Source organism: Salvelinus namaycush, chromosome 4 (genome assembly GCF_016432855.1).
Source record: "Salvelinus namaycush isolate Seneca chromosome 4, SaNama_1.0, whole genome shotgun sequence".
Classification (NCBI taxonomy): Eukaryota; Metazoa; Chordata; class Actinopteri; order Salmoniformes; family Salmonidae; genus Salvelinus; species Salvelinus namaycush.
In genome coordinates this window covers 10,629,042-10,648,493 of record NC_052310.1, presented here as the reverse complement: position 1 = coordinate 10,648,493, position 19,452 = coordinate 10,629,042, and the positions used below count along the sequence as shown (strand labels likewise).

At 40.3% G+C, this 19,452-nt stretch overlaps 1 protein-coding gene across 1 annotated transcript in view; it reads left to right on the top strand.

Moving 5' to 3' along the window:
* The window catches only part of LOC120046129 (cGMP-dependent protein kinase 1), a 187,120-nt gene that overhangs the window by 101,688 nt on the left and 65,980 nt on the right, over nucleotides 1–19,452 (top strand). Inside the window, exon 4 of the mRNA XM_038991111.1 lies at nucleotides 17,048–17,153. Coding sequence (XP_038847039.1) covers nucleotides 17,048–17,153 — 106 coding nt within the window. The remainder of the gene's footprint in view (nucleotides 1–17,047; nucleotides 17,154–19,452) is intronic.

Genomic DNA, 19,452 nt, shown 5'->3' with positions numbered 1-19,452 from the left:
TTCCCTCATTCCTCTTTGACACCATGGGGCAAAGACACAGTTCAAACGCCAAGTCGGGGGGGGGGGGGGGGGGGGAAGACAATGCTCGAGCCACAGTAGTAGATCTCCCTAGCTCCCTATCCCAGGCCTGACAGTGGTGGCAGGGGAATTAATGGACATCCTGGCAGAATCAATAAGAGTGGTTAAAGAGCTGATGTCTCTGTACTCAGCCAGAGAACAGAGTTTAACCCTGAGCTGTAATTGGGTTGGCTGGTGCTACTGCAGTGAGGTGGACCCCCAGCCTTGGATGGTTTTTGGCACCTATCATGCAGACAGACAGTCCTGCCGAGATCCCAATTTTGCTTGCTACTGCTGCTTGTGTGCCTCATTTGAAATGTTGTTTTCTTTCTTCTTTGTTCCAAATGTCTTTGTAATTCCCATCTTTGGCTTAAATGTACTGGAAGAGTGGTATTATATTATTATATTCGACAATCATTTTGTTTTGATTTTGCCTCATTTCTGTATTCAAAATGAGGGCATTAAAGCTACATTGTGTGCTTGCATTGTTCGCTTGAGTTTGTTTTGTTTGTAAGGGGCCCGGTTTTGTAGTGCGGATAATAAGCTGCCAACTACCACAAACAAACCAGGTGAAGACAATTACATGCTGTTTGCTGAGGAACATACTTCTTAGTTAAAAAAAAATGTAACTCTCAGAATGAAGGCCCTTTGTCCAATAGCTGGGTAGAGAGAAGAGACCCTTACAGCACAACAACATGATTTCACATGTGGAAAATCACACGATTTCATGTGAAATTTCTACGTTTTGCACATGGAACATTTTATTATTATGTTACATTTTACATATGAAATTATGTGAAACCACCCTCGTCAAAAAATCCTTTAGGATTACAATTTTAAAAATCAAATAGAAATTTCTATCAGATTTTGGAACCTACCCCATAGGAGTCCAGTAGGACTGGTTCCAAAATCTGATAAGATCTTTCTTTCATATTATTGTATTGGAATCCTATAGGATAGAATCCTATAGAACTCCAATAGGACTGTTTCCAAAATCAGATGTTTCTATTGGTCTGACTGAAAGTGTACTGAAAGCAGCCTTGAATCACTCCTATATTATGGTGTTGTGTTGAATAATTTGAGAACTTCAGGGATTTATCAATGGTGTGAATAGACAAAGGATATGCAGATTGTGCAGGAGAGAGGCTGTTCCTCAGTTTACTGGTCTTTAATCTTGATTGCAGTTTAACATACAGTAAATGTTCAGGTTTCTATGTCATAGTTAGCTGAGAGATTGTCCAATAAAGCTGTATTTATCCAATTGTGGTGTCCATACACTGTTGTCTGAAATAACAAAGGATAGAATAATATCAATACTATGGCTTGATAGGTTATAATAAGTAGGCAGGGCGAACGAACAGGCTTGTGGGAGCTCTTTCTAGAGCGCCCGGTTAAATTATGCATAATAGCATTTTTTACTCTGAAAATGGTTAAACTACTGAGAAATATGTGTAAACTGGCAGCCCAAATTGAAATGTTGATTTAGTTTTACATATTAGATTATTTTATATTGCGCTAATTTCCTGGATGTGGACAGTATGTGTTACTACATTAGACAACCACACATTTTGACCACATCGAATTGAGCATAATTACACATTCTTTTTTACCTCATATTTGTGATGTTAGTATAAATGTTTATAGAAATCACAATGACACAAAACGGATTGCTTAAAACAGATCAATATCATTGTTTTTTATCGTTGATTTTGTCATACACGGTGGCAGTCTTAGGACTTCTATTGTCATTTTCAAACTCAAATGGCAGGGAAAATTTGTGTGCTTTCTGTATAATAGTCTCTGGCCTCGCATGGATTTGAGAGTCAACGATCACTCAAATAACAGCCACTGTCACTGTTGATATCCTATGGCGGATCGTGATTTGTTGAAGTTAAATAACAAAGCAACTGATTTGTTTCCTTCTCTGTTTCGGCAGCCTCCAAAAATGTCCATCTGACATTCTAGAATTTAGATGAGTCTTCAGCAAATTCTCTCCTAACCAGTGATATGACAATTATTCTCAGATTCAGTGTGGCCTTTGAATAATGTTAGTTTAAACAGCACATACACCCCCAAACGTTTGCCCCGGCTCTATTGATTTCAAATTTATATCGATATGTGTGATTGACAAAATAGTGTTGATCTTTCCGCATTGGCGACCCACTTGAAACAATCCTCAATGTAGCTGGCTGTTTTCTACAAATTGTCCTCTAACCAGTGATATACATATTGCTCAGATTCCGTGTGCTTTTTTTAGTAAGTTTAGTTTGAACAGGACGAGCAACCCGACTCCCTCCTCTCATTCTATTGAGTTCAACGTGATATCAATATGAGTGATTGAAAATAAGTCTTTCTCTTTCTGTTTTGGCCTCACCCCCAAAGCAAAATGCATCACTCATAAATGTAGCAGGTTGTTTTCAGCAGGTTGTCCTCTAACGAACGATGTAAACAATATTTCCAGTTTCCATGTGGTTTTCGAGCTGTGTTGGTTTAAACAGTGCATAAAACCTGATTCCCCCTAATCAATATGAGTGATTAATTACCACTTGTCAAAACAACTTTTTTTGTTTGTGCATATGCAGTTTATAAGACGTTTGTTTAAAAAAATCCAAGCAATAGGATTACCTTTGTGGCACGTGTATGTGTAGGTGGTATATTTTAGGTTTAGGTTTTCAATATATCAAATACTATTTGTCAATGGGAAGCATCATTTTCAACTTATGTTTTAGGAATATTTATGTAACTTTCAACATCAAGTTCCAATAGTATTCTACTTAATTAGGTAAAAACTGCTGAATGAGATCAAAAACGTGATGTAATTCATTTATTTGGAGAATCTACCAGAAATCATGAAAACGGGGTGGTCTTGCATATAATAGGGCATGTATACTGTATTTAGCAAGACCAAACAAGAAAAAAACTTTATAATCTGCTATAACAATACAGTGACTCCAAAACGACATATAAATGGCAACAACTTAGCTAGCTAGTCAGCGATCAGGTAAAATGTGGCTAACAGTAGTTTTTTAGCTAGCATAAAAACCAGTGCATAAAATGCGGTACAATAACGAAAATATGACTAGAAACATTGACGACTTTGTCAGGAAAAATAAGGAAAGAAATACTGTACTCACAGTTCTTGAATTCACGCACAGTGAAGGATAAAGCTGTTAGAACAATAATGTTAGAAAACTGGAGATTCTCTGCACAGCCACCGGTGGCAAGGTGAATTTGGGAGTTAATTAACACTGCCATGTAGCGCTATCTATGATGTCATTAGTCACTCTTAAAGGGACAGGCTTTCTCACAGGTGAATGAAACATAAATGAATATAGAATACAGGATGCTGCTCAGGGGAAAACTGCTCATAATAATGGCCAAAATGGAGTGAATGGAATGTCACCAAAAATATGGAAACCATTTGTTTGATGTATTCGATACCATCCCACCTATTCCGCTCCAGCCATTACCATATAGTTTAATAGGTTAAATTAAGAAAAAATAGGATTCTGATTGGGGTGACAAAATGATCTTATCGAAAACCCATACGATCCAATCTAATTTCTTTTGATTTCCAATCGGAAAAAAGTAATTTGAATGGATTTTTATATGGATTTCATGTAATGGACATACACATAATAGTCCAAATTGGTGAAGTGAAATGAAAAAAATTACTTGTTTCAAAAAATTCGAACAAATAAAGAACTGAAAAGTGGTGCGTGCATATGTATTCACCCCCTTTGCTATGAAGCCCCTAAATAAGATCTGGTGCAACCAATTACCTTCAGCAGTCACATAATTAGTTAAATAAAGCCCACCTGTTTGCAGTCTAAATGTCACATGATCTCACATGATCTCAGTATATATACACCTGTTCTGAAAGGCCCCAGAGTCTGCAACACCACTAAGCAAGGTGCACCACCAAGCAAGCGGCACCATGAAGACCAAGGAGCTCTCCAAACAGGTCAGGGACAAAGTTGTGGAGAAGTACAGATCAGGGTTGGGTTATAAAAAATATCAGAAACTTTGAACAGCCCACGGAGCACTATTAAATCCATTATTAAAAAATGGAAAGAGTATGGCACCACAACAAACCTGCCAAGAGAGGGCCGCCCACCAAAACTCATGGACCAGGCAAGGAGGGAATTACTCAGAGAGGCAACAAAGAGACCAAAGATAACCCTGAAGGAGCTGCAAAGCTTCACAGAGCTGCGTTTTACTGAAGATTGGCCAGAAAAAAAGCCATTGCTTAAAGAAGAAAATAAGCAAACACGTTTGGTGTTTGCCAAAAGGCATGTGGGAGACTCCCCAAACATATGGAAGAAGGTACTCTGGTCAGATGAGACTAAAATTGAGCTTTTTGGCCATCAAGGAAAACGCTATGTCTGGCGCGAACCCAACACCTCTCATCACCCCGAGAACACCATCCCCACAGTGAAGCATGGTGGTGGCAGCATCATGCTGAGGGGATGTTTTTCATCGGCAGGGACTGAGAAACTGGTCAGAATTTAAGGAATGATGGATGGCGCTAAATACAGGGAAATTCTTGAGGGAAACCTGTCTCAGTCTTCCAGAGATTTGAGACTGGGACGGAGGTTCACCTTCTAGCAGGACAATGGCCCTAAGCATACTGCTAAAGCAACAATTGAGTGGTTTAAGAGGAAACATTTAAATGTCTGGGAATGGCCTAGTTAAAGCCCAGACCTCAATCAAATTGAGAATCTATGGTATGACTTAAAGATTGCTGTACACCAGCGGAACCCATCCAACTTGAAGGAGCTGGAGCAGTTTTGTCTTGAAGAATGGGCAAAAATCCCAGTGGCTAGATGTGCCAAGCTTATAGCGACATACCCCAAGAGACTTGCAGCTGTAATTGCTGGAAAAGGTGGCTCTACAAAGTATTGACTTTGGAGGGGTGAATAGTTATGCACACTCAAGTTGTCTGTTTTTTTGTCTTATTTCTTGCTTGTTTCACAATAAAAAATATTTTGCATCTTCAAAGTGGTAGGCATGTTGTCTAAATCAAAGGATACAAACGCCCCAAAAAATCTCTTTTAATTCCAGGTTGTAAGCCAACAAAATAGAAAAAATGCCAAGGGGGTGAATACTTTCACAAGGCACTGTAAATTACTGATCTCACCTGTACTCCTACAATTTCAGCTTTGTTAAAACACTCAAGAAAAATTATTATATTTATCATAGTGATTCAGGAGTAACATTAAAACACAAAAATGTGCCCTACCAACATTAGACGATACAAAAACCACTCCATTGACTGAAATAAGTCAATTAAATCCATGAGAGAATAGTCTGATTAACTGATAATTAAAATATCAGTGCAGATGGCACTCTTGTGTTTAGTGCAGAGATATATTATAGGTAATGAACGTGTAGAGGACGTCTGAGAATACTACAGACTTTGTGGCATAGCAGAAAGATCAGCGTAATCCAAGGTTGTGAGTTCAAATCCCAGGTGAGGTTATATTGAAAAGTCATTGTTAAGTGATAATGTCAAATGTAGGCATATTGTCACCGATGAAATATGTTTACACTATTTTATCTGAACAGCGTACCACTTACCTTACAATCCCCATACCATTGAATTACCTTACATAAAAGCACGTGAAATTTGCAGTTTCACTTGTGAATACATGTCAGGTCAGTTGTTCAGGTGTGAAACCATATGTTTCATGTTATCACAAGTTGCTTTTACATGTTGTCACACGTTATCACATTAACTTCACATAAGATCAAGAGAAATTCATGTGGTTTTCCCGTAAGGGGAATAGTGTCTGGGAGGCAGCTAGGACCGGAAAAGGGACTATCAATTTATTATCACCTTTTCTCAAGTGAGTGACTTCCCAACATGAATACAAGTCAAACAACACTGTCATTTTATAATTCTGAGAGAATTCAAACAAATGTTTGAATAGGACCCTATGGCCCATAGTGATTATCATCCATTAGCGAATCATTTTCCATAATCATTGTAATATTCCACATGACCAAATCTTTTGTTACACGTTGGATCCAATCTTTTTTTCATCTGCTGATTTCCTATTCTTTCATCTTTTACAAATTGCAGTGAGGGCTGACTCAAGAATGACACTATAATTGAAAAGCAGCTTTTAGATTTAACTGTGACCTCGTCTCGTTTGTGCCAGAGGAGCTGGATGAAGCAGAGCAGGGAAAGAAAGGTGAGGATGTGGACCAATCCCTGACAGAAACCTTGTGGAGAGAGAGTGAGATATTAGGAGAAAGAGAGAATAGGAGAATAGGAGGAGGGGTAGGATAGAGTGAAATAGGTGTTGACAGAGTAAGTCATTGATCTAAACAACAGGGTCCAGTTTTCACTTTGCACTGGAGGCTGATCGTGTGTCTATTTATGGTTTATTTCAATAACATCCTGATATTTAGAATTATTTAGCTGGGTTTTTGTGCTATTTGGTGCATCCTGATTGGACAATTTATTAATTGGCTCTGTCAGGGTCGGGTTGTGCACCTTAGAACTCCCCAGCTCTTTAATGGCTGAAAACTTAAGTGAAATTACAGAGAAGAGTGAACCGCGTGGTAACTTGTGCCAATTTGCTGGCTTCGACTGATGCGCAGTCATTCTGAACGGGGGATAATGGCGGTTTCGTCTAAATTACACTATAGTGGCCTGGAAATACGATGAGATTGCTAAAGTAGGCAAATTATTAGTATTTCATGATGATAATATTATTATGACGTCGTCAAATGTATTTTAGAGAAATGGCAATGTTGCCATTAGCTAGCAAAGTTCATAAAAAATTGCAGGCATGGGCCTCCCGAGTGGTGCAGCGGACTAAGGCCCTTCCTCACAGTGCTAGAGGCGTCGCTACAGACCCGGGTTCGATCCCAGGCTGTGTCACAGCCGGCCGCGAGACCCATGAGGCGGCACACAATTGGCCCAGCGTTGTCTGGGTTAGGGGAAGGTTTGCCCGGCAGGGATTTCCTTGTCCCATTGCGCTCTAGTGATTCCTGTGGTGGGCTGGGCCCATGTACACTGACTTCGGTCGCCAGTTGTATGGTGTTTCCTCCGACACATTGGTGTGACTGGGTTCCGGATTAAGCGAGCAGAGACTGGGGGACTAGTCAGGATCGAGGGAAAGATGAACGGAGGCAAGTACAGAGTGATCCTTGATGAAAACCTGCTCCAGAGCGCTCAGGACCTCCGACTGAGGCAAAGGTTCACCTTCCAACAGAACAACAACCCTAAGCACACAGCCAAGACAACACAGGAGTGGCTTTGGAACAAGTCTCTGAATGGCCTTGAGTGGGCCAGCCAGACCCCGGACTTGAACCCGATCAAACATCTCTTGAGAGACCTGAAAATAGGTGTGCAACAACGCTCCTCAACCAACCTGACAGAGCTTGAGAGGATCTGCAGTGAAGAATGGGAAAAACTCCCCAAATACAGGTGTTGTAGCATCATACCCAAGAAGACTCGAGGCTGTAATCGCTGCCAAAGGTGCTTCATCAAAGTACTGAGCAAAGGGTCTGAATGCTTATGGCTTTTTCTTTGCAACTCTGCCTAGAAGGCCAGCATCCCGAGTCGCCTCTTCTCTTTTGACGTTGAGACTGGTGTTTTGCGGGTACTATTTAATGAAGCTGCCAGGACTTGTGAGGTGTCTGTTAGCCTTCATTTCTCAGAACAAGAATGGACTGACGAGTTTCAGAAGAAAGTTCTTTGTTTCTAGCCATTTTGAGCCTGTTATCGAACCCACAAATGATACTAAACTAGTCTAAAGAAGATCCGTTTTGTTGCTTCTTTAATCAGAACAGATTTCAGCTGTGCTAACATAATTGCAAAAGGGTTTTCTAATGGTCAATTAGCCTTTTAAAATGATAAACTTGGATTAGCTAACACAACGTGCCATTGAAACACAGGTGTGATGGTTGCTGATAATGGGCGTCTGTGCGCCTATGTAGATATTCCATAAAAAAACAGCCATTTCCAGCTACAATAGTCATTTACAACATTTCTGATCAATTTGATGTTATTTTAATGGATAACATTTTTAGATATTCTTTCAAAAACAAGGACATTCATAAGTGAAGACCGAACTTTTGAATGGTAGTGTATATGACTATTCTAGACACCTCACATGCGACCCATATTAAGACTATGCAATTAGCCTATTAACCTCACATGCGACCCATACAAAGACTAATTAACCCATTAACATGTTTATCTGACTCGCCTGAGGTAGAGTACCTTATGATAAGCTGTAGACCACACTATCTATCAAGAGAGTTCTCATCTATATAATTCGTAGCCGTCTATTTACCATCACAGACCAATGCTGGCACTAAGACCGCACTCAACGAACTCTATAAGGCGAACAAGAAAAAAGCGAACAAAAAAATGCTCACCCAGAAGCGGCGCTCCTAGTGGCCGGGGACTTTAATGCAGGCAAATTTAAATAAGTTTTACCAAATTTTTACCAGCATGTGTCACATGTGCAGCCAGAGGGAAAAAAGCTCTAGACCACCTTTAGTCCACACACAGAGATGCATACAAAGCTCTCCCCCGCCCTCTGACCATAATTATATCCTCCTGATTCCTGCTTACAAGCAAAAACTATAGCAGGAAGTACCAGTGACTCGCTCAATACGGAAGTGGTCAGATGATGCGGATGCTACGCTACAGGACTGTTTTGCTAGCACAGACTGGAATATGTTCCGAGATTCATCCAATGGCATTGAGGAGTATACCACCTCAGTCATTGGCTTCATCAATAAGTGCATCGACGACGTCGTCCCCACAATGACCGTATGTACATATCCCAACCAGAAGCCATGGATTACAGGCAACATCCGCATCGAGCTAAAGGCTAGACCAACTGGCAAGTGTCTTCACATGGGTGTCATAGGAAAAGCCCATAATATTGTCAGAGACTCCAGTCACCCAAGTCATAGACTGTTTTCTCTGCTACCGCACGGCAAGCGGTGCCGGAGCGCCAAGTCTAGGACCAAAAGGATCCTTAACAGCTTCTATCCCCAAGCCATAAGACTGCTGAACAACTAATCAAATGGCCACCGGACTATTACATTGACCCCCCATTTGTTTTATACACTGCTGCTACACGCTGTTAATTGTCTATGCATAGTCACTTCACCCCTACCTACATGTACAAATTACCTCTAACCTGCACCCCCGCACACTGACTCGGTACTGGTACCCCCTGTATATAGCCTCGTTATTGTTATGTTATTGTGTTACTTTTTATTATTTTTTACTTTAGTTTATTTGGTAAATATTTTCTTTACTCTTCTTGAACTGCACTGTTGGTTAAGAGCTTGTAAGTAAGCATTTTGGTAAGGTCTACACTTGTTGTATTCGGTGCGTGACAAATAAAGTTTGATTTGATAAAGATGATTTAGCAATATCCAAGAGACTATAGCTGAGTTACAGGAATTGGAAGGTTGATAAAGGAATAAGAATTGTCTATATCAAAGCCAGATATTTAATATCATTGTAAAATGAATGATAACATTATACAAGTAATGAAGCTTAAGTTACAAGACAATACTTTTCGTTAAAATACATTATTCTAGTCATCATCAGAGGGAGAAAGAGAGAGAAATCATAGCCTGACAGTCCCTGGAGTAGAGGGAGAAAGAGAATCTCACCACTGTTGGTTAGGAACAAAGAGAAAGAGACAATGAATCTGAGACCCTTTTTATAACATCTGAGTTATTTGGATAAAAAAATCTGAGTTGACCAATAGTATTACTGTGAAGTTAACCTCCAATCAGATATCAGACCAACAAGATGTAAAAACAACTGAACCTCTGCTTCCCAGACGTGTGATACGAAGGGGTTGGAGAGATAATGCAGCGTTCCTATGACAACACAGAGGAAACCTTGCTTACAGTTGATAAGAGTCACTTCGGGGGCTGGGCCACACTACATAATCCTTCCCTGAACACATCGGATTCTGGATCAGACAGAAGTGTTCCAAACCAGACGGACAGCACTGTACTCACAATCGTCAGACCAGCAGTTCATGATCCTAGCAGCATCATTTCAGGAGTGTCCTTTTTGCGGGTAGCATTGTCATTCTTTAGACAGGCAAATGTCCTTAGGTACACCTTCCCTACCTTCCCTGCTAGAAAGGAATGCTTCATTCTTCTTGTGAGAGAAAAACACAGTACTGAAGGTAAACCAAGACATCACAGATTAATTCATATTTCAATGAACATAAAATAGTCTGTTCATCTAATTGGTTTGGTAAATTAGCAACTTCATATGTGATTTTATCAAATCAGTCAGATGAATATAAAAGATGATCAGAGATCACTGCATCATAAAAACAGTATATTTGAAATAAAACTCTCAAACTCTCATCCCTTTGAGAGAACATTGATTTGCCTAGAAAATAACAAAATAACCAGATTTATGAAATAATCAAGAACATTTCATGATTTTAGGTTAAAAAATTAATGCAACTGGTTCACAAGCAATTTGAAAATTACATGTAGCATCTCTGTTTACAGTACCGAATATTAGCATACCAATGGTGAAGGCCATTTTGTGAGAAACAAGGCAATTACTTTTCGTAGCAGATCTATACATACAGTCAAAATTTTTGAGAATGACACAAATATTAATTTTCACAAAGTTTGCTGCTTCAGTGTCTTTAGATATTTTTGTCAGACGTTACTATGGAATACTGAAGTATAATTACAAGCATTTCATAAGTGTCAAAGGCTTTTATTGACAATTATATGAAGTTGATGAAAAGAGTCAATATTTGCAGTGTTGACCCTTCTTTTTCAAGACCTCTGCAATCCGCCCTGGCATGCTGTCAATTAACTTCTGGGCCATCCCGACTGATGGCAGCCCATTCTTGCATAATCAATGCTTGGAGTTTGTCAGAATTTGTGGGTTTTTGTTTGTCCACTCGTCTCTATAGGATTGACCACAAGTTCTCAATGGCATTAAGGTCTGGGGAGTTTCCTGGCCATGGACCCAAAGTATTGATGTTTTGTTCCCCGAGCCACTTAGTTATCACTTTTGCCTTATGGCAAGGTGCTCCGTCATGCTGGAAAAGGCATTGTTCGTCACCAAACTGTTCCTAGTTGGTTGGGAGAAGTTGCTCTCGGAGGATGTGATGGTACCATTCTTTATTCATGGCTGTGTTCTTAGACAAAATTGTGAGTGAGCCCACTCCCTTGGCTGAGAAGCAACCCCACACATGATTGGTCTCAGGATGCTTTGCTGTTGGCATGACACAGGAGTGATGGTAGCGCTCACCTTGTCTTCTCCGGACAAGCTTTTTTCCGGATACCCCAAACAATCGGAAAGGGGGTTCATCAGAGAAAATGACTTTACCCCAGTCCTCAGCAGTCCAATCCCTGTACCTTTTGCAGAATATCAGTCTGTCCCTGATGTTTTTCCTGGAGAGAAGTGGCTTCTTTGCTGCCCTTGACACCAGGCCATCCTCCAAAAGTCTTCGTCTCACTGTGCGTGCAGATGCACTCACACCTGCCTGCTGCCATTCCTGAGCAAGCTCTGTACTGGTGGTGCCCCGATCCCGCAGCTGAATCAAATTTAGGAGACGGTCCTGGCGCTTGCTGGACTTTCTTGGGTGCCCTGAAGCCTTCTTCACAACAATTGAACCGCTCTCCTTGAAGTTCTTGATGATCTGATAAATGGTTGACTGGTGCAATCTTACTTGCAGCAATATCCTTGTCTGTGAAGCCCTTTTTGTGCAAAGCAATGATGACGGCATGTGTTTCCTTGCAGGTAACCATGGTTGGCAGAGGAAGAACAATGATTCCAAGCACCACCCTCCTTTTGAAGCTTCCATTCTGTTATTCGAACTCAATCAGCATGACAGAGTGATCTCCAGCCTTGTCCTCGTCAACACTCACACCTGTGTTAACGTTTTGCAGTGGAAATGTTTTTGGGGGATTCAGTTCATTTGCATGGCAAAGAGGGACTTTGCAATTAATTGCAATTCATCTGATCACTCTTCATAACATTCTGGAGTATATGCAAATTCTCAAAACTTTTGGGCATGACTGTAGAGATAGACATAGCCATATGTACCACGCAAAGAACAACAAAATATTATTTGTGTCTTAACAGGAGCCATTAACATTTGTCTTGCACTCTCTACACATCAAAGAAAGCACATTCACAAAAGTAACCTATATAGCCATGACAAAGGAATATAGTATATATATCGGAATATATTGAGTTACAAAGGAAGAAATGATTAACACATCATCATCAAAATAATTAACATCCAACATTTTAGGAGAAAGCTCCAAATATACCCTATGCTGCAAATAGAATGGAGATGGCCGACCCCTCTTTAAATCCCAACATTTCTGCATTGTATGAACGCTTCGGTGACAACAGTGACAACATCTAACAGAATAGGTTGTTCTGCTCTGCGGGCAGGCAGGCTGCATGAAATGTACAGGAGGATTTCCACTGACAAGATTCCAACAGCGTCTGACCATAATGCCTTGCCTTTTTACAGAAATCACAACAATGCTTTGTGGGTTGTTTGAGATTAGCCTCTGTACACGTCCCAATAGCTGCAATGGAGGCTATTTTAGTAGCTTGGCCCACTCGTACACTAGAGAGCGACATGGACTGTGTGTCCATCCCGCTATCTGTATCCGAGTCAGATATGTCACTTTGGAGCCTATTTGAGCTCTGTTCCAACAAATCTCTCTGTGTGTCATGTATACGTGACCTAGTCAGACCGTGCTCTTTTTCGCATGTTTGAAGTTCTGACTGCAACTGCTTTATTTTGCGCTCTGATGTCGTCTGGAACTTTACAGTTGGTATCGAGCATGTTCATCGCTGGTTTGCTATGTGCAATTCGTTTTTTTCATTTAAAAACACAGCAAGCTCCAGAATTAACATCATCTTGGATTTGTTTCTCATGTGTGCCAATATATTGCCAGTACTGAAGAATTTCTTCTCTAGTGGAATCAAATGTGATGCCTTTCATGCCTTTTTTTGATCAAATCATTAATAACGAGATAAATCCTGTAACTCAAAAATAATCTCTTGGATATTGCTAAATCGTCTTTATGGAGTCAGACGTTTTAATAGGATACTTGTATAGTCTTATTATGGGTGGTAATATATCTTACGTATAATTTGGCTTATATTAGATTCCCAGATATACAGTTGAAGTCGGAAGTTTACATACACCTTAGCCAAATACATTTAAACTCAGTTTTCCACAATTCCTGACATTTAATCCTAGTAAAAATTCCCTGTCGTAGGTCAGTTAGGATCACCGCTTTATTTTAAGAATGTGAAATGTCAGAATAATAGTAGAGAGAATGATTTATTTCAGCTTTTATTTCTTTCATCACATTCCCAGTGGGTCAGAAGTTTACATACACTCAATTAGTATTTGGTAGCATTGCCTTTAAATTGTTTAACTTGGGTCAAACGTTTCAGGTAGACTTCCACAAGCGTCCCAGAATAAGTTGGGTGAATTTTGGCCCATTCCTCCTCACAGAGCTGGTGTAACGGAGTCAGGTTTGTAGGCCTCCTTGCTTGCACACGCTTTTTCAGTTCTGCCCACATATTTTCTATAGGATTGAGGTCAGGGCTTTGTGATGGCTACTCCAATACCTTGACTTTGTTGTCCTTAAGTCATTTTGCCACAACTTTGGAAGTGTGCTTGGGGTTGTTGTCCATTTGGAAGACCCATTTGCGTCCAAGCTTTAACTTCCTGACTGATGTCTTGAGATGTTGCTTCAATATATCCACATAATTTTCCTCCTAATGATTCCATCTATTTTGTGAAGTGCACCAGTCCCTCCTGCAGAAAAGCACCCCCACAACATGATGCGGCCACCCCCGTGCTTCAAGGATGGGATGGTGTTCTTCGGCTTGCACGCCTCCCCCTTTTTCCTCCAAACATAATGATGGTCATTATTGCCAAACAGTTCTATTTTTGTTTCATCAGACCAGAGGATATTTCTCCAAAAAGTACAATCTTTGTCCCCATGTGCAGTTGCAAACCGTAGTCTGGCTTCTTCCTTGCTGAGCAGCCTATCAGGTTATGTCGATATAGGACTCGTTTTACTGTGGATATAGATACTTTTGTACCTGTTTACTCCAGCATCTTCACAAGGTGCTTTGCTGTTGTTCTGGGATTGATATGCACTTTTTGCCCCAAAGTACGTTCATCTCTAGGAGACAGAACGCGTCTCCTTCCTGAGCGGTGTGATGGCTGCGTGGTCCCATGGTGTTTATACTTGCGTACTATTGTTTGTGCAGATGAACATGGTACCTTCAGACGTTTGGAAATTGCTCCCAAGGATGAACCAGACTTTTAGAGTTCTACAGTTCTTTTTCTGAGGTCTTGGCTGATTTCTTTTGATTTTCCCATGATGTCAAGCAAAGAGGCACTGAGTTTGAAGGTAGGCCTTGAAATACATCCACAGGTACACCTCCAATTGAATCAAATGATGTCAATTAGCTTATCAGAAGCTTCTAAAGCTATGACATCATTTTCTGGAATTTTCCATGCTGTTTAAAGGCAAAGTCAACGTAGTGGATGTAAACTTCTGACCCACTGGAATTGTGATACAGTGAATTATAAGTGAAATAATCTGTCTGTAAACAATTGTTAGAAACATTACTTGTCATGCACAAAGTAGATGTCCTAACCTACTTGCCAAAACTATAGTTTGTTAACAAGAAATTTGTGGTGTGGTTGAAAAACGAGTTTTAATGACTCCAACCTATGTGTATATAAACTTCCGACTTCAACTGTAGCCCCAAAAAGGGTTGTAACCATGACAAACTTTTTTTGGTGATATATAGAACCTTTTTTAATAGTTCTTTATAGAACTTCAGGAGAGGGTTCTTTATAGCACCATAGAGGTTCCATTTAGAATCTTCAAAAAAGGTTCCATATAGAACAAAAAAGTGTTCCGCTATGGTTACGAGCCGAAGAACCGTTATTTGGCACTATACAGAACCATTTGTTTTTAGTGTGTAGGACAATACAGCTCTGTCTCATCCAAAGTAAGGCACAGTATTAGCATATCCAGGACCTTTACATCATTTTATTCAAATTCCAAATTCCTTAATTTTGAAATGTTACCATATTTGTTGTAAATAAAGATATGCCGTAATAGAGAAAGTATCTAACTAATAAACATAAATGATGAACTTACACATCGAGGGATTTTGCTACTAGCAAACAGTCACATTTACCATAAACAATGCAGTAAGTCTGATGGAGCATCTTGCAAAGCCTTGTCTTGTCATGGACCCTGTCACACTGCGAGGGTCCAAGGGAAGTCCTAACGTCTTCATCTAATAATAATAACTTGGGATATTCCCTCAAAATGCGTTGAACTTTCACATGATACTGTATATTCCCATCTCTGTACCGTAGTAATAAATAATGAATGGTGAAATGGAATGTCCTATTCCTCCTCCGTCGCCCCTGTCATCCAGTCTAAGACTCCTTCATCTGTGTAGCACAGATGATGATCCATTATAGGAAATCAATTTGGGTTCACTGACAAGATCCAACACAGCGGTCATGTGGGTGTGTAGGAGTTTAGTATCTCTCTTTGCACTCGCTATGCTAAATAATGATGATGATTTGAGAATATACCCTTTAAGAAAAGTCTATTTTTTTCAAACTTGCTAACTGATGCTTTGCCATGGAAAACGTACAGGGGAATGGTAATCATGGGTAGACATCAGTGGTGGTGGTATGAATGGTAATCATGGGTAGACATCAGTGGTGGTGGTATAAATGGTAATCATGGGTAGACATCCGTGGTGGTGGTATGAATGGTAATCATGGGTAGACATCAGTGGTGGTGGTATAAATGGTAATCATGGGTAGACATGGTGGTGGTGGTATAAATGGTAATCATGGGTAGACATCAGTGGTGGTGGTATGAATGGTAATCATGGGTAGACATTGGTGGTGGTGGTATGAATGGTAATCATGGGTAGACATCCGTGGTGGTGGTATGAATGGTAATCATGGGTAGACATTGGTGGTGGTATACATGGTAATCATGGGTAGACATGGTGGTGGTGGTATAAATGGTAATCATGGGTAGACAGCCGTGGTGGTGGTATGAATGGTAATCATGGGTAGACATGGTGGTGGTGGTATGAATGGTAATCATGGGTAGACATCCGTGGTGGTCCCGTGTGGCTCAGTTGGTAGAGCATGGCGCTTGCAACGCCAGGGTTGTGGGTTCGATTCCCACGGGGGGCCAGTACAAAAAATGTATGAATGTATGTACTTGTAAGTCGCTCTGGATAAGAGCGTCTGCTAAATGACTTAAATGTAAATGGTGGTGGTGGTATAAATGGTAATCATGGGTAGACATCAGTGGTGGTGGTATGAATGGTAATCATGGGTAGACATCCGTGGTGGTGGTATAAATGGTAATCATGGGTAGACATCAGTGGTGGTGGTATGAATGGTAATCATGGTAATCATGGGTAGACATGGTGGTGGTGGTATAAATGGTAATCATGGGTAGACATCGATGGTGGTGGTATGAAGGATTATTGCTCCGGTTCCAAATGACTTGACTTGGATTAAACCACAGGAGTTGCCATGGATACTGTATGACTGATGATCTGCATAGCAGATTCGGTGATACAATGATACACTCTTAGAAAAAAGGGTTCCAAAAGGGTTTTTCGGCGTTCCCCGTAGAATAACCCTTTTGGGTTCCAGGTAGAATCCTCTGTGGAAAGGCTTCCACAGTACATGGGGACAGCCGAATAACTCTTTTAGATTCCCCCTTTGTTCTAAGAGTGTATGAGTGTACTGCACAGGTTTTTAATTAGATTTACATTTCAAAATGTTATTGATTAAATGTTATATTGTCCGGTTTCTTGATATTCTGTCATTATATAAGACTGTTACATCCTGTGATCTAACAGTCGTTATTTTTTCAGTCTAATGTATTTTTGTTGTCTCTTCCTCAGCCCTCACTAATGTGAAGTTATGGGCCATCGACCGCCAGTGTTTCCAGACCATTATGATGAGGACAGGCCTCATCAAACATGCCGAATATATGGAGTTTCTAAAGAGGTGGGCTCCTCTCTCTCTCTATCTCTCTCTTTCTCTCTCTCTCTCTCTCTCTCTCTCTGTCCTCCACCTCCCTTAAGATGCCATTCGAGCGAGGGCTGTGGTTTGAGTGACAGTCTCTGACAGTCACAGAATCTCACCTTCCCCCTCTTCCCTTTTCCTGTCACTGATGTCTGTGTTCAACAAAGACACTTGCTGGATGCATGTTCAAATGAGGATCAGGTGATTGGACACTTCAGGTATTTTACACTAAATTAATTTATTACCACTTGGTGATATTAAATCACCAGTTTATTGATCATTATCACACTATGCCCTTTTTCTGTTTACACAGCTGAGTGTAATCCAGCGTTTAATTTTTCAGCTCCAGACCTGACGATTTCTATCTTAAAACCTGTTTTTTGTGTTTAATATACAGTATAATACTGTAGGTTCACTAGTGGGTTTTCTGCTCTAAAACCAACAAACGTTTGACGTCCCAGACCAATAGATGTACACTTATTTGAGCCAGAAATATAGATTTACACTTATATGAGCCAGACCAATAGATTTACACTTAAATGAGCCATTTGTGTGTACTCTGACTAGAAGGTCATGTTGAAATACAGTAGCCTCCTCCAGAAAAGGTTGGATCATGATTAAATTCCCCCATTCTGAGCAGGCAAACCCTTAGGATGCCGCAACAATAACAAAGGACATCGTCATCCCCGAATGAAGATTTCCCACCCAGTGATCAACTGTAGTGATTCAGATGGAAACATCTGTTTGACCACAAATACTCATTCAACACACGTCCTCAAGTACAGTACTGATCTGCATACACAGTGCCTTTAGCATGCCTTCTGTGATTTCTCAATGACTGTGTAAGTGGTTGGAACTGGAGTTTCCTCCAGTCTCCACTACTGAAATAGATCATCGAGGAAGACCGAGGAGAATGTTGCATTGACAGCATCTCTCCTCCCGGAGGCCCTGCTGTTGCCCTTTATTGCAAGGACCCGATGATGTCACACGCAGGAAATGATGAAATTGATTTGGATGAAGTCAGCTTTTAGTGTTAACATAAGATGCCTTTCTCCCCATGCATTGGCAGCTACAGCCAGCTGGTGCACGTTTACATTTGAGTAATTTAGCAGACGCTTTTAACCAGAGCGACTAACAAGAGCACTTAGGGTTTAGTGCCTTGCTTAAGTGTTCATGGCTTTTATGTCATAATATTTGAGAAGTAGCTTCTGACAGTTCTTATCTTCAATACAGAATGTCAAATATCAAACACATCAATTGCATTTCTAAAGGAGTAGTTCCCCTGGTAACAAGCTACAGTGGTTCCATAGTAGCAAAGAGACTTGGATGTTGTCAAACTGCCAGATTTTGTGTGTGTGTGTGTGTGTTCCTGCATGTTTGTGTGTGTGTGCGTTTCCGTGAATGTGTGTGTGAATGAGGTCTCTCTCACTGAGGAGAGAGCATGCCAGAGGTATGTAAACATCTCCTTCCTGAAACGCTTAGTATGATTGGCAGCTGCTCTAAGGCCCAACCTTAAATTTAAACCCTGAGCCATGATGGCTTGCTACTGGCTTACGACTGACTTACTACTGACTTACTACTGGTTTAATACTGGCTTACTACTGGTTTACTACTGGTTTAATACTGACTTACTACTGGTTTACTACCGGTGTGCTATTGGTTTAATACTGGTTTAATACTGACTTAATACTGGTTTACTATTGGTTTACTATTGGTTTACTACTGGTTTAATACTGACTTACTACTGACTTACTACTGGTTTAATACTGACTTACTACTGGTTCACTACTCGTTTAATACTGGTTTAATACTGACTTACTACTGGTTTACTACCGATTTACTACTGGTTTAATACTGACTTACTACTGGTTTAATAGTGGTTTAATACTGACTTACTACTGGTTTATTACTGACTTAGTACTGGTTTAATACTGACTTACTACTGTTTACTACTGGTTTATTACTGACTTACTACTGGTTTATTACTGACTTACTACTGGTTTAATACTGAGTTACTACTGTTTACAACTGGTTTATTACTGGCTTACTACTGGTTTAATACTGAGTTACTACTGGTTTATTACTGACTTACTACTGGTTTAATACTGAGTTACTACTGGTTTATTACTGACTTACTACTGGTTTAATACTGAGTTACTACTGGTTTATTACTGACTTACTACTGGTTTAATACTGACTTACTACTGGTTTAATACTGACTTACTACTGTTTACAACTGGTTTATTACTGACTTACTACTGTTTACTACTGGTTTAATACT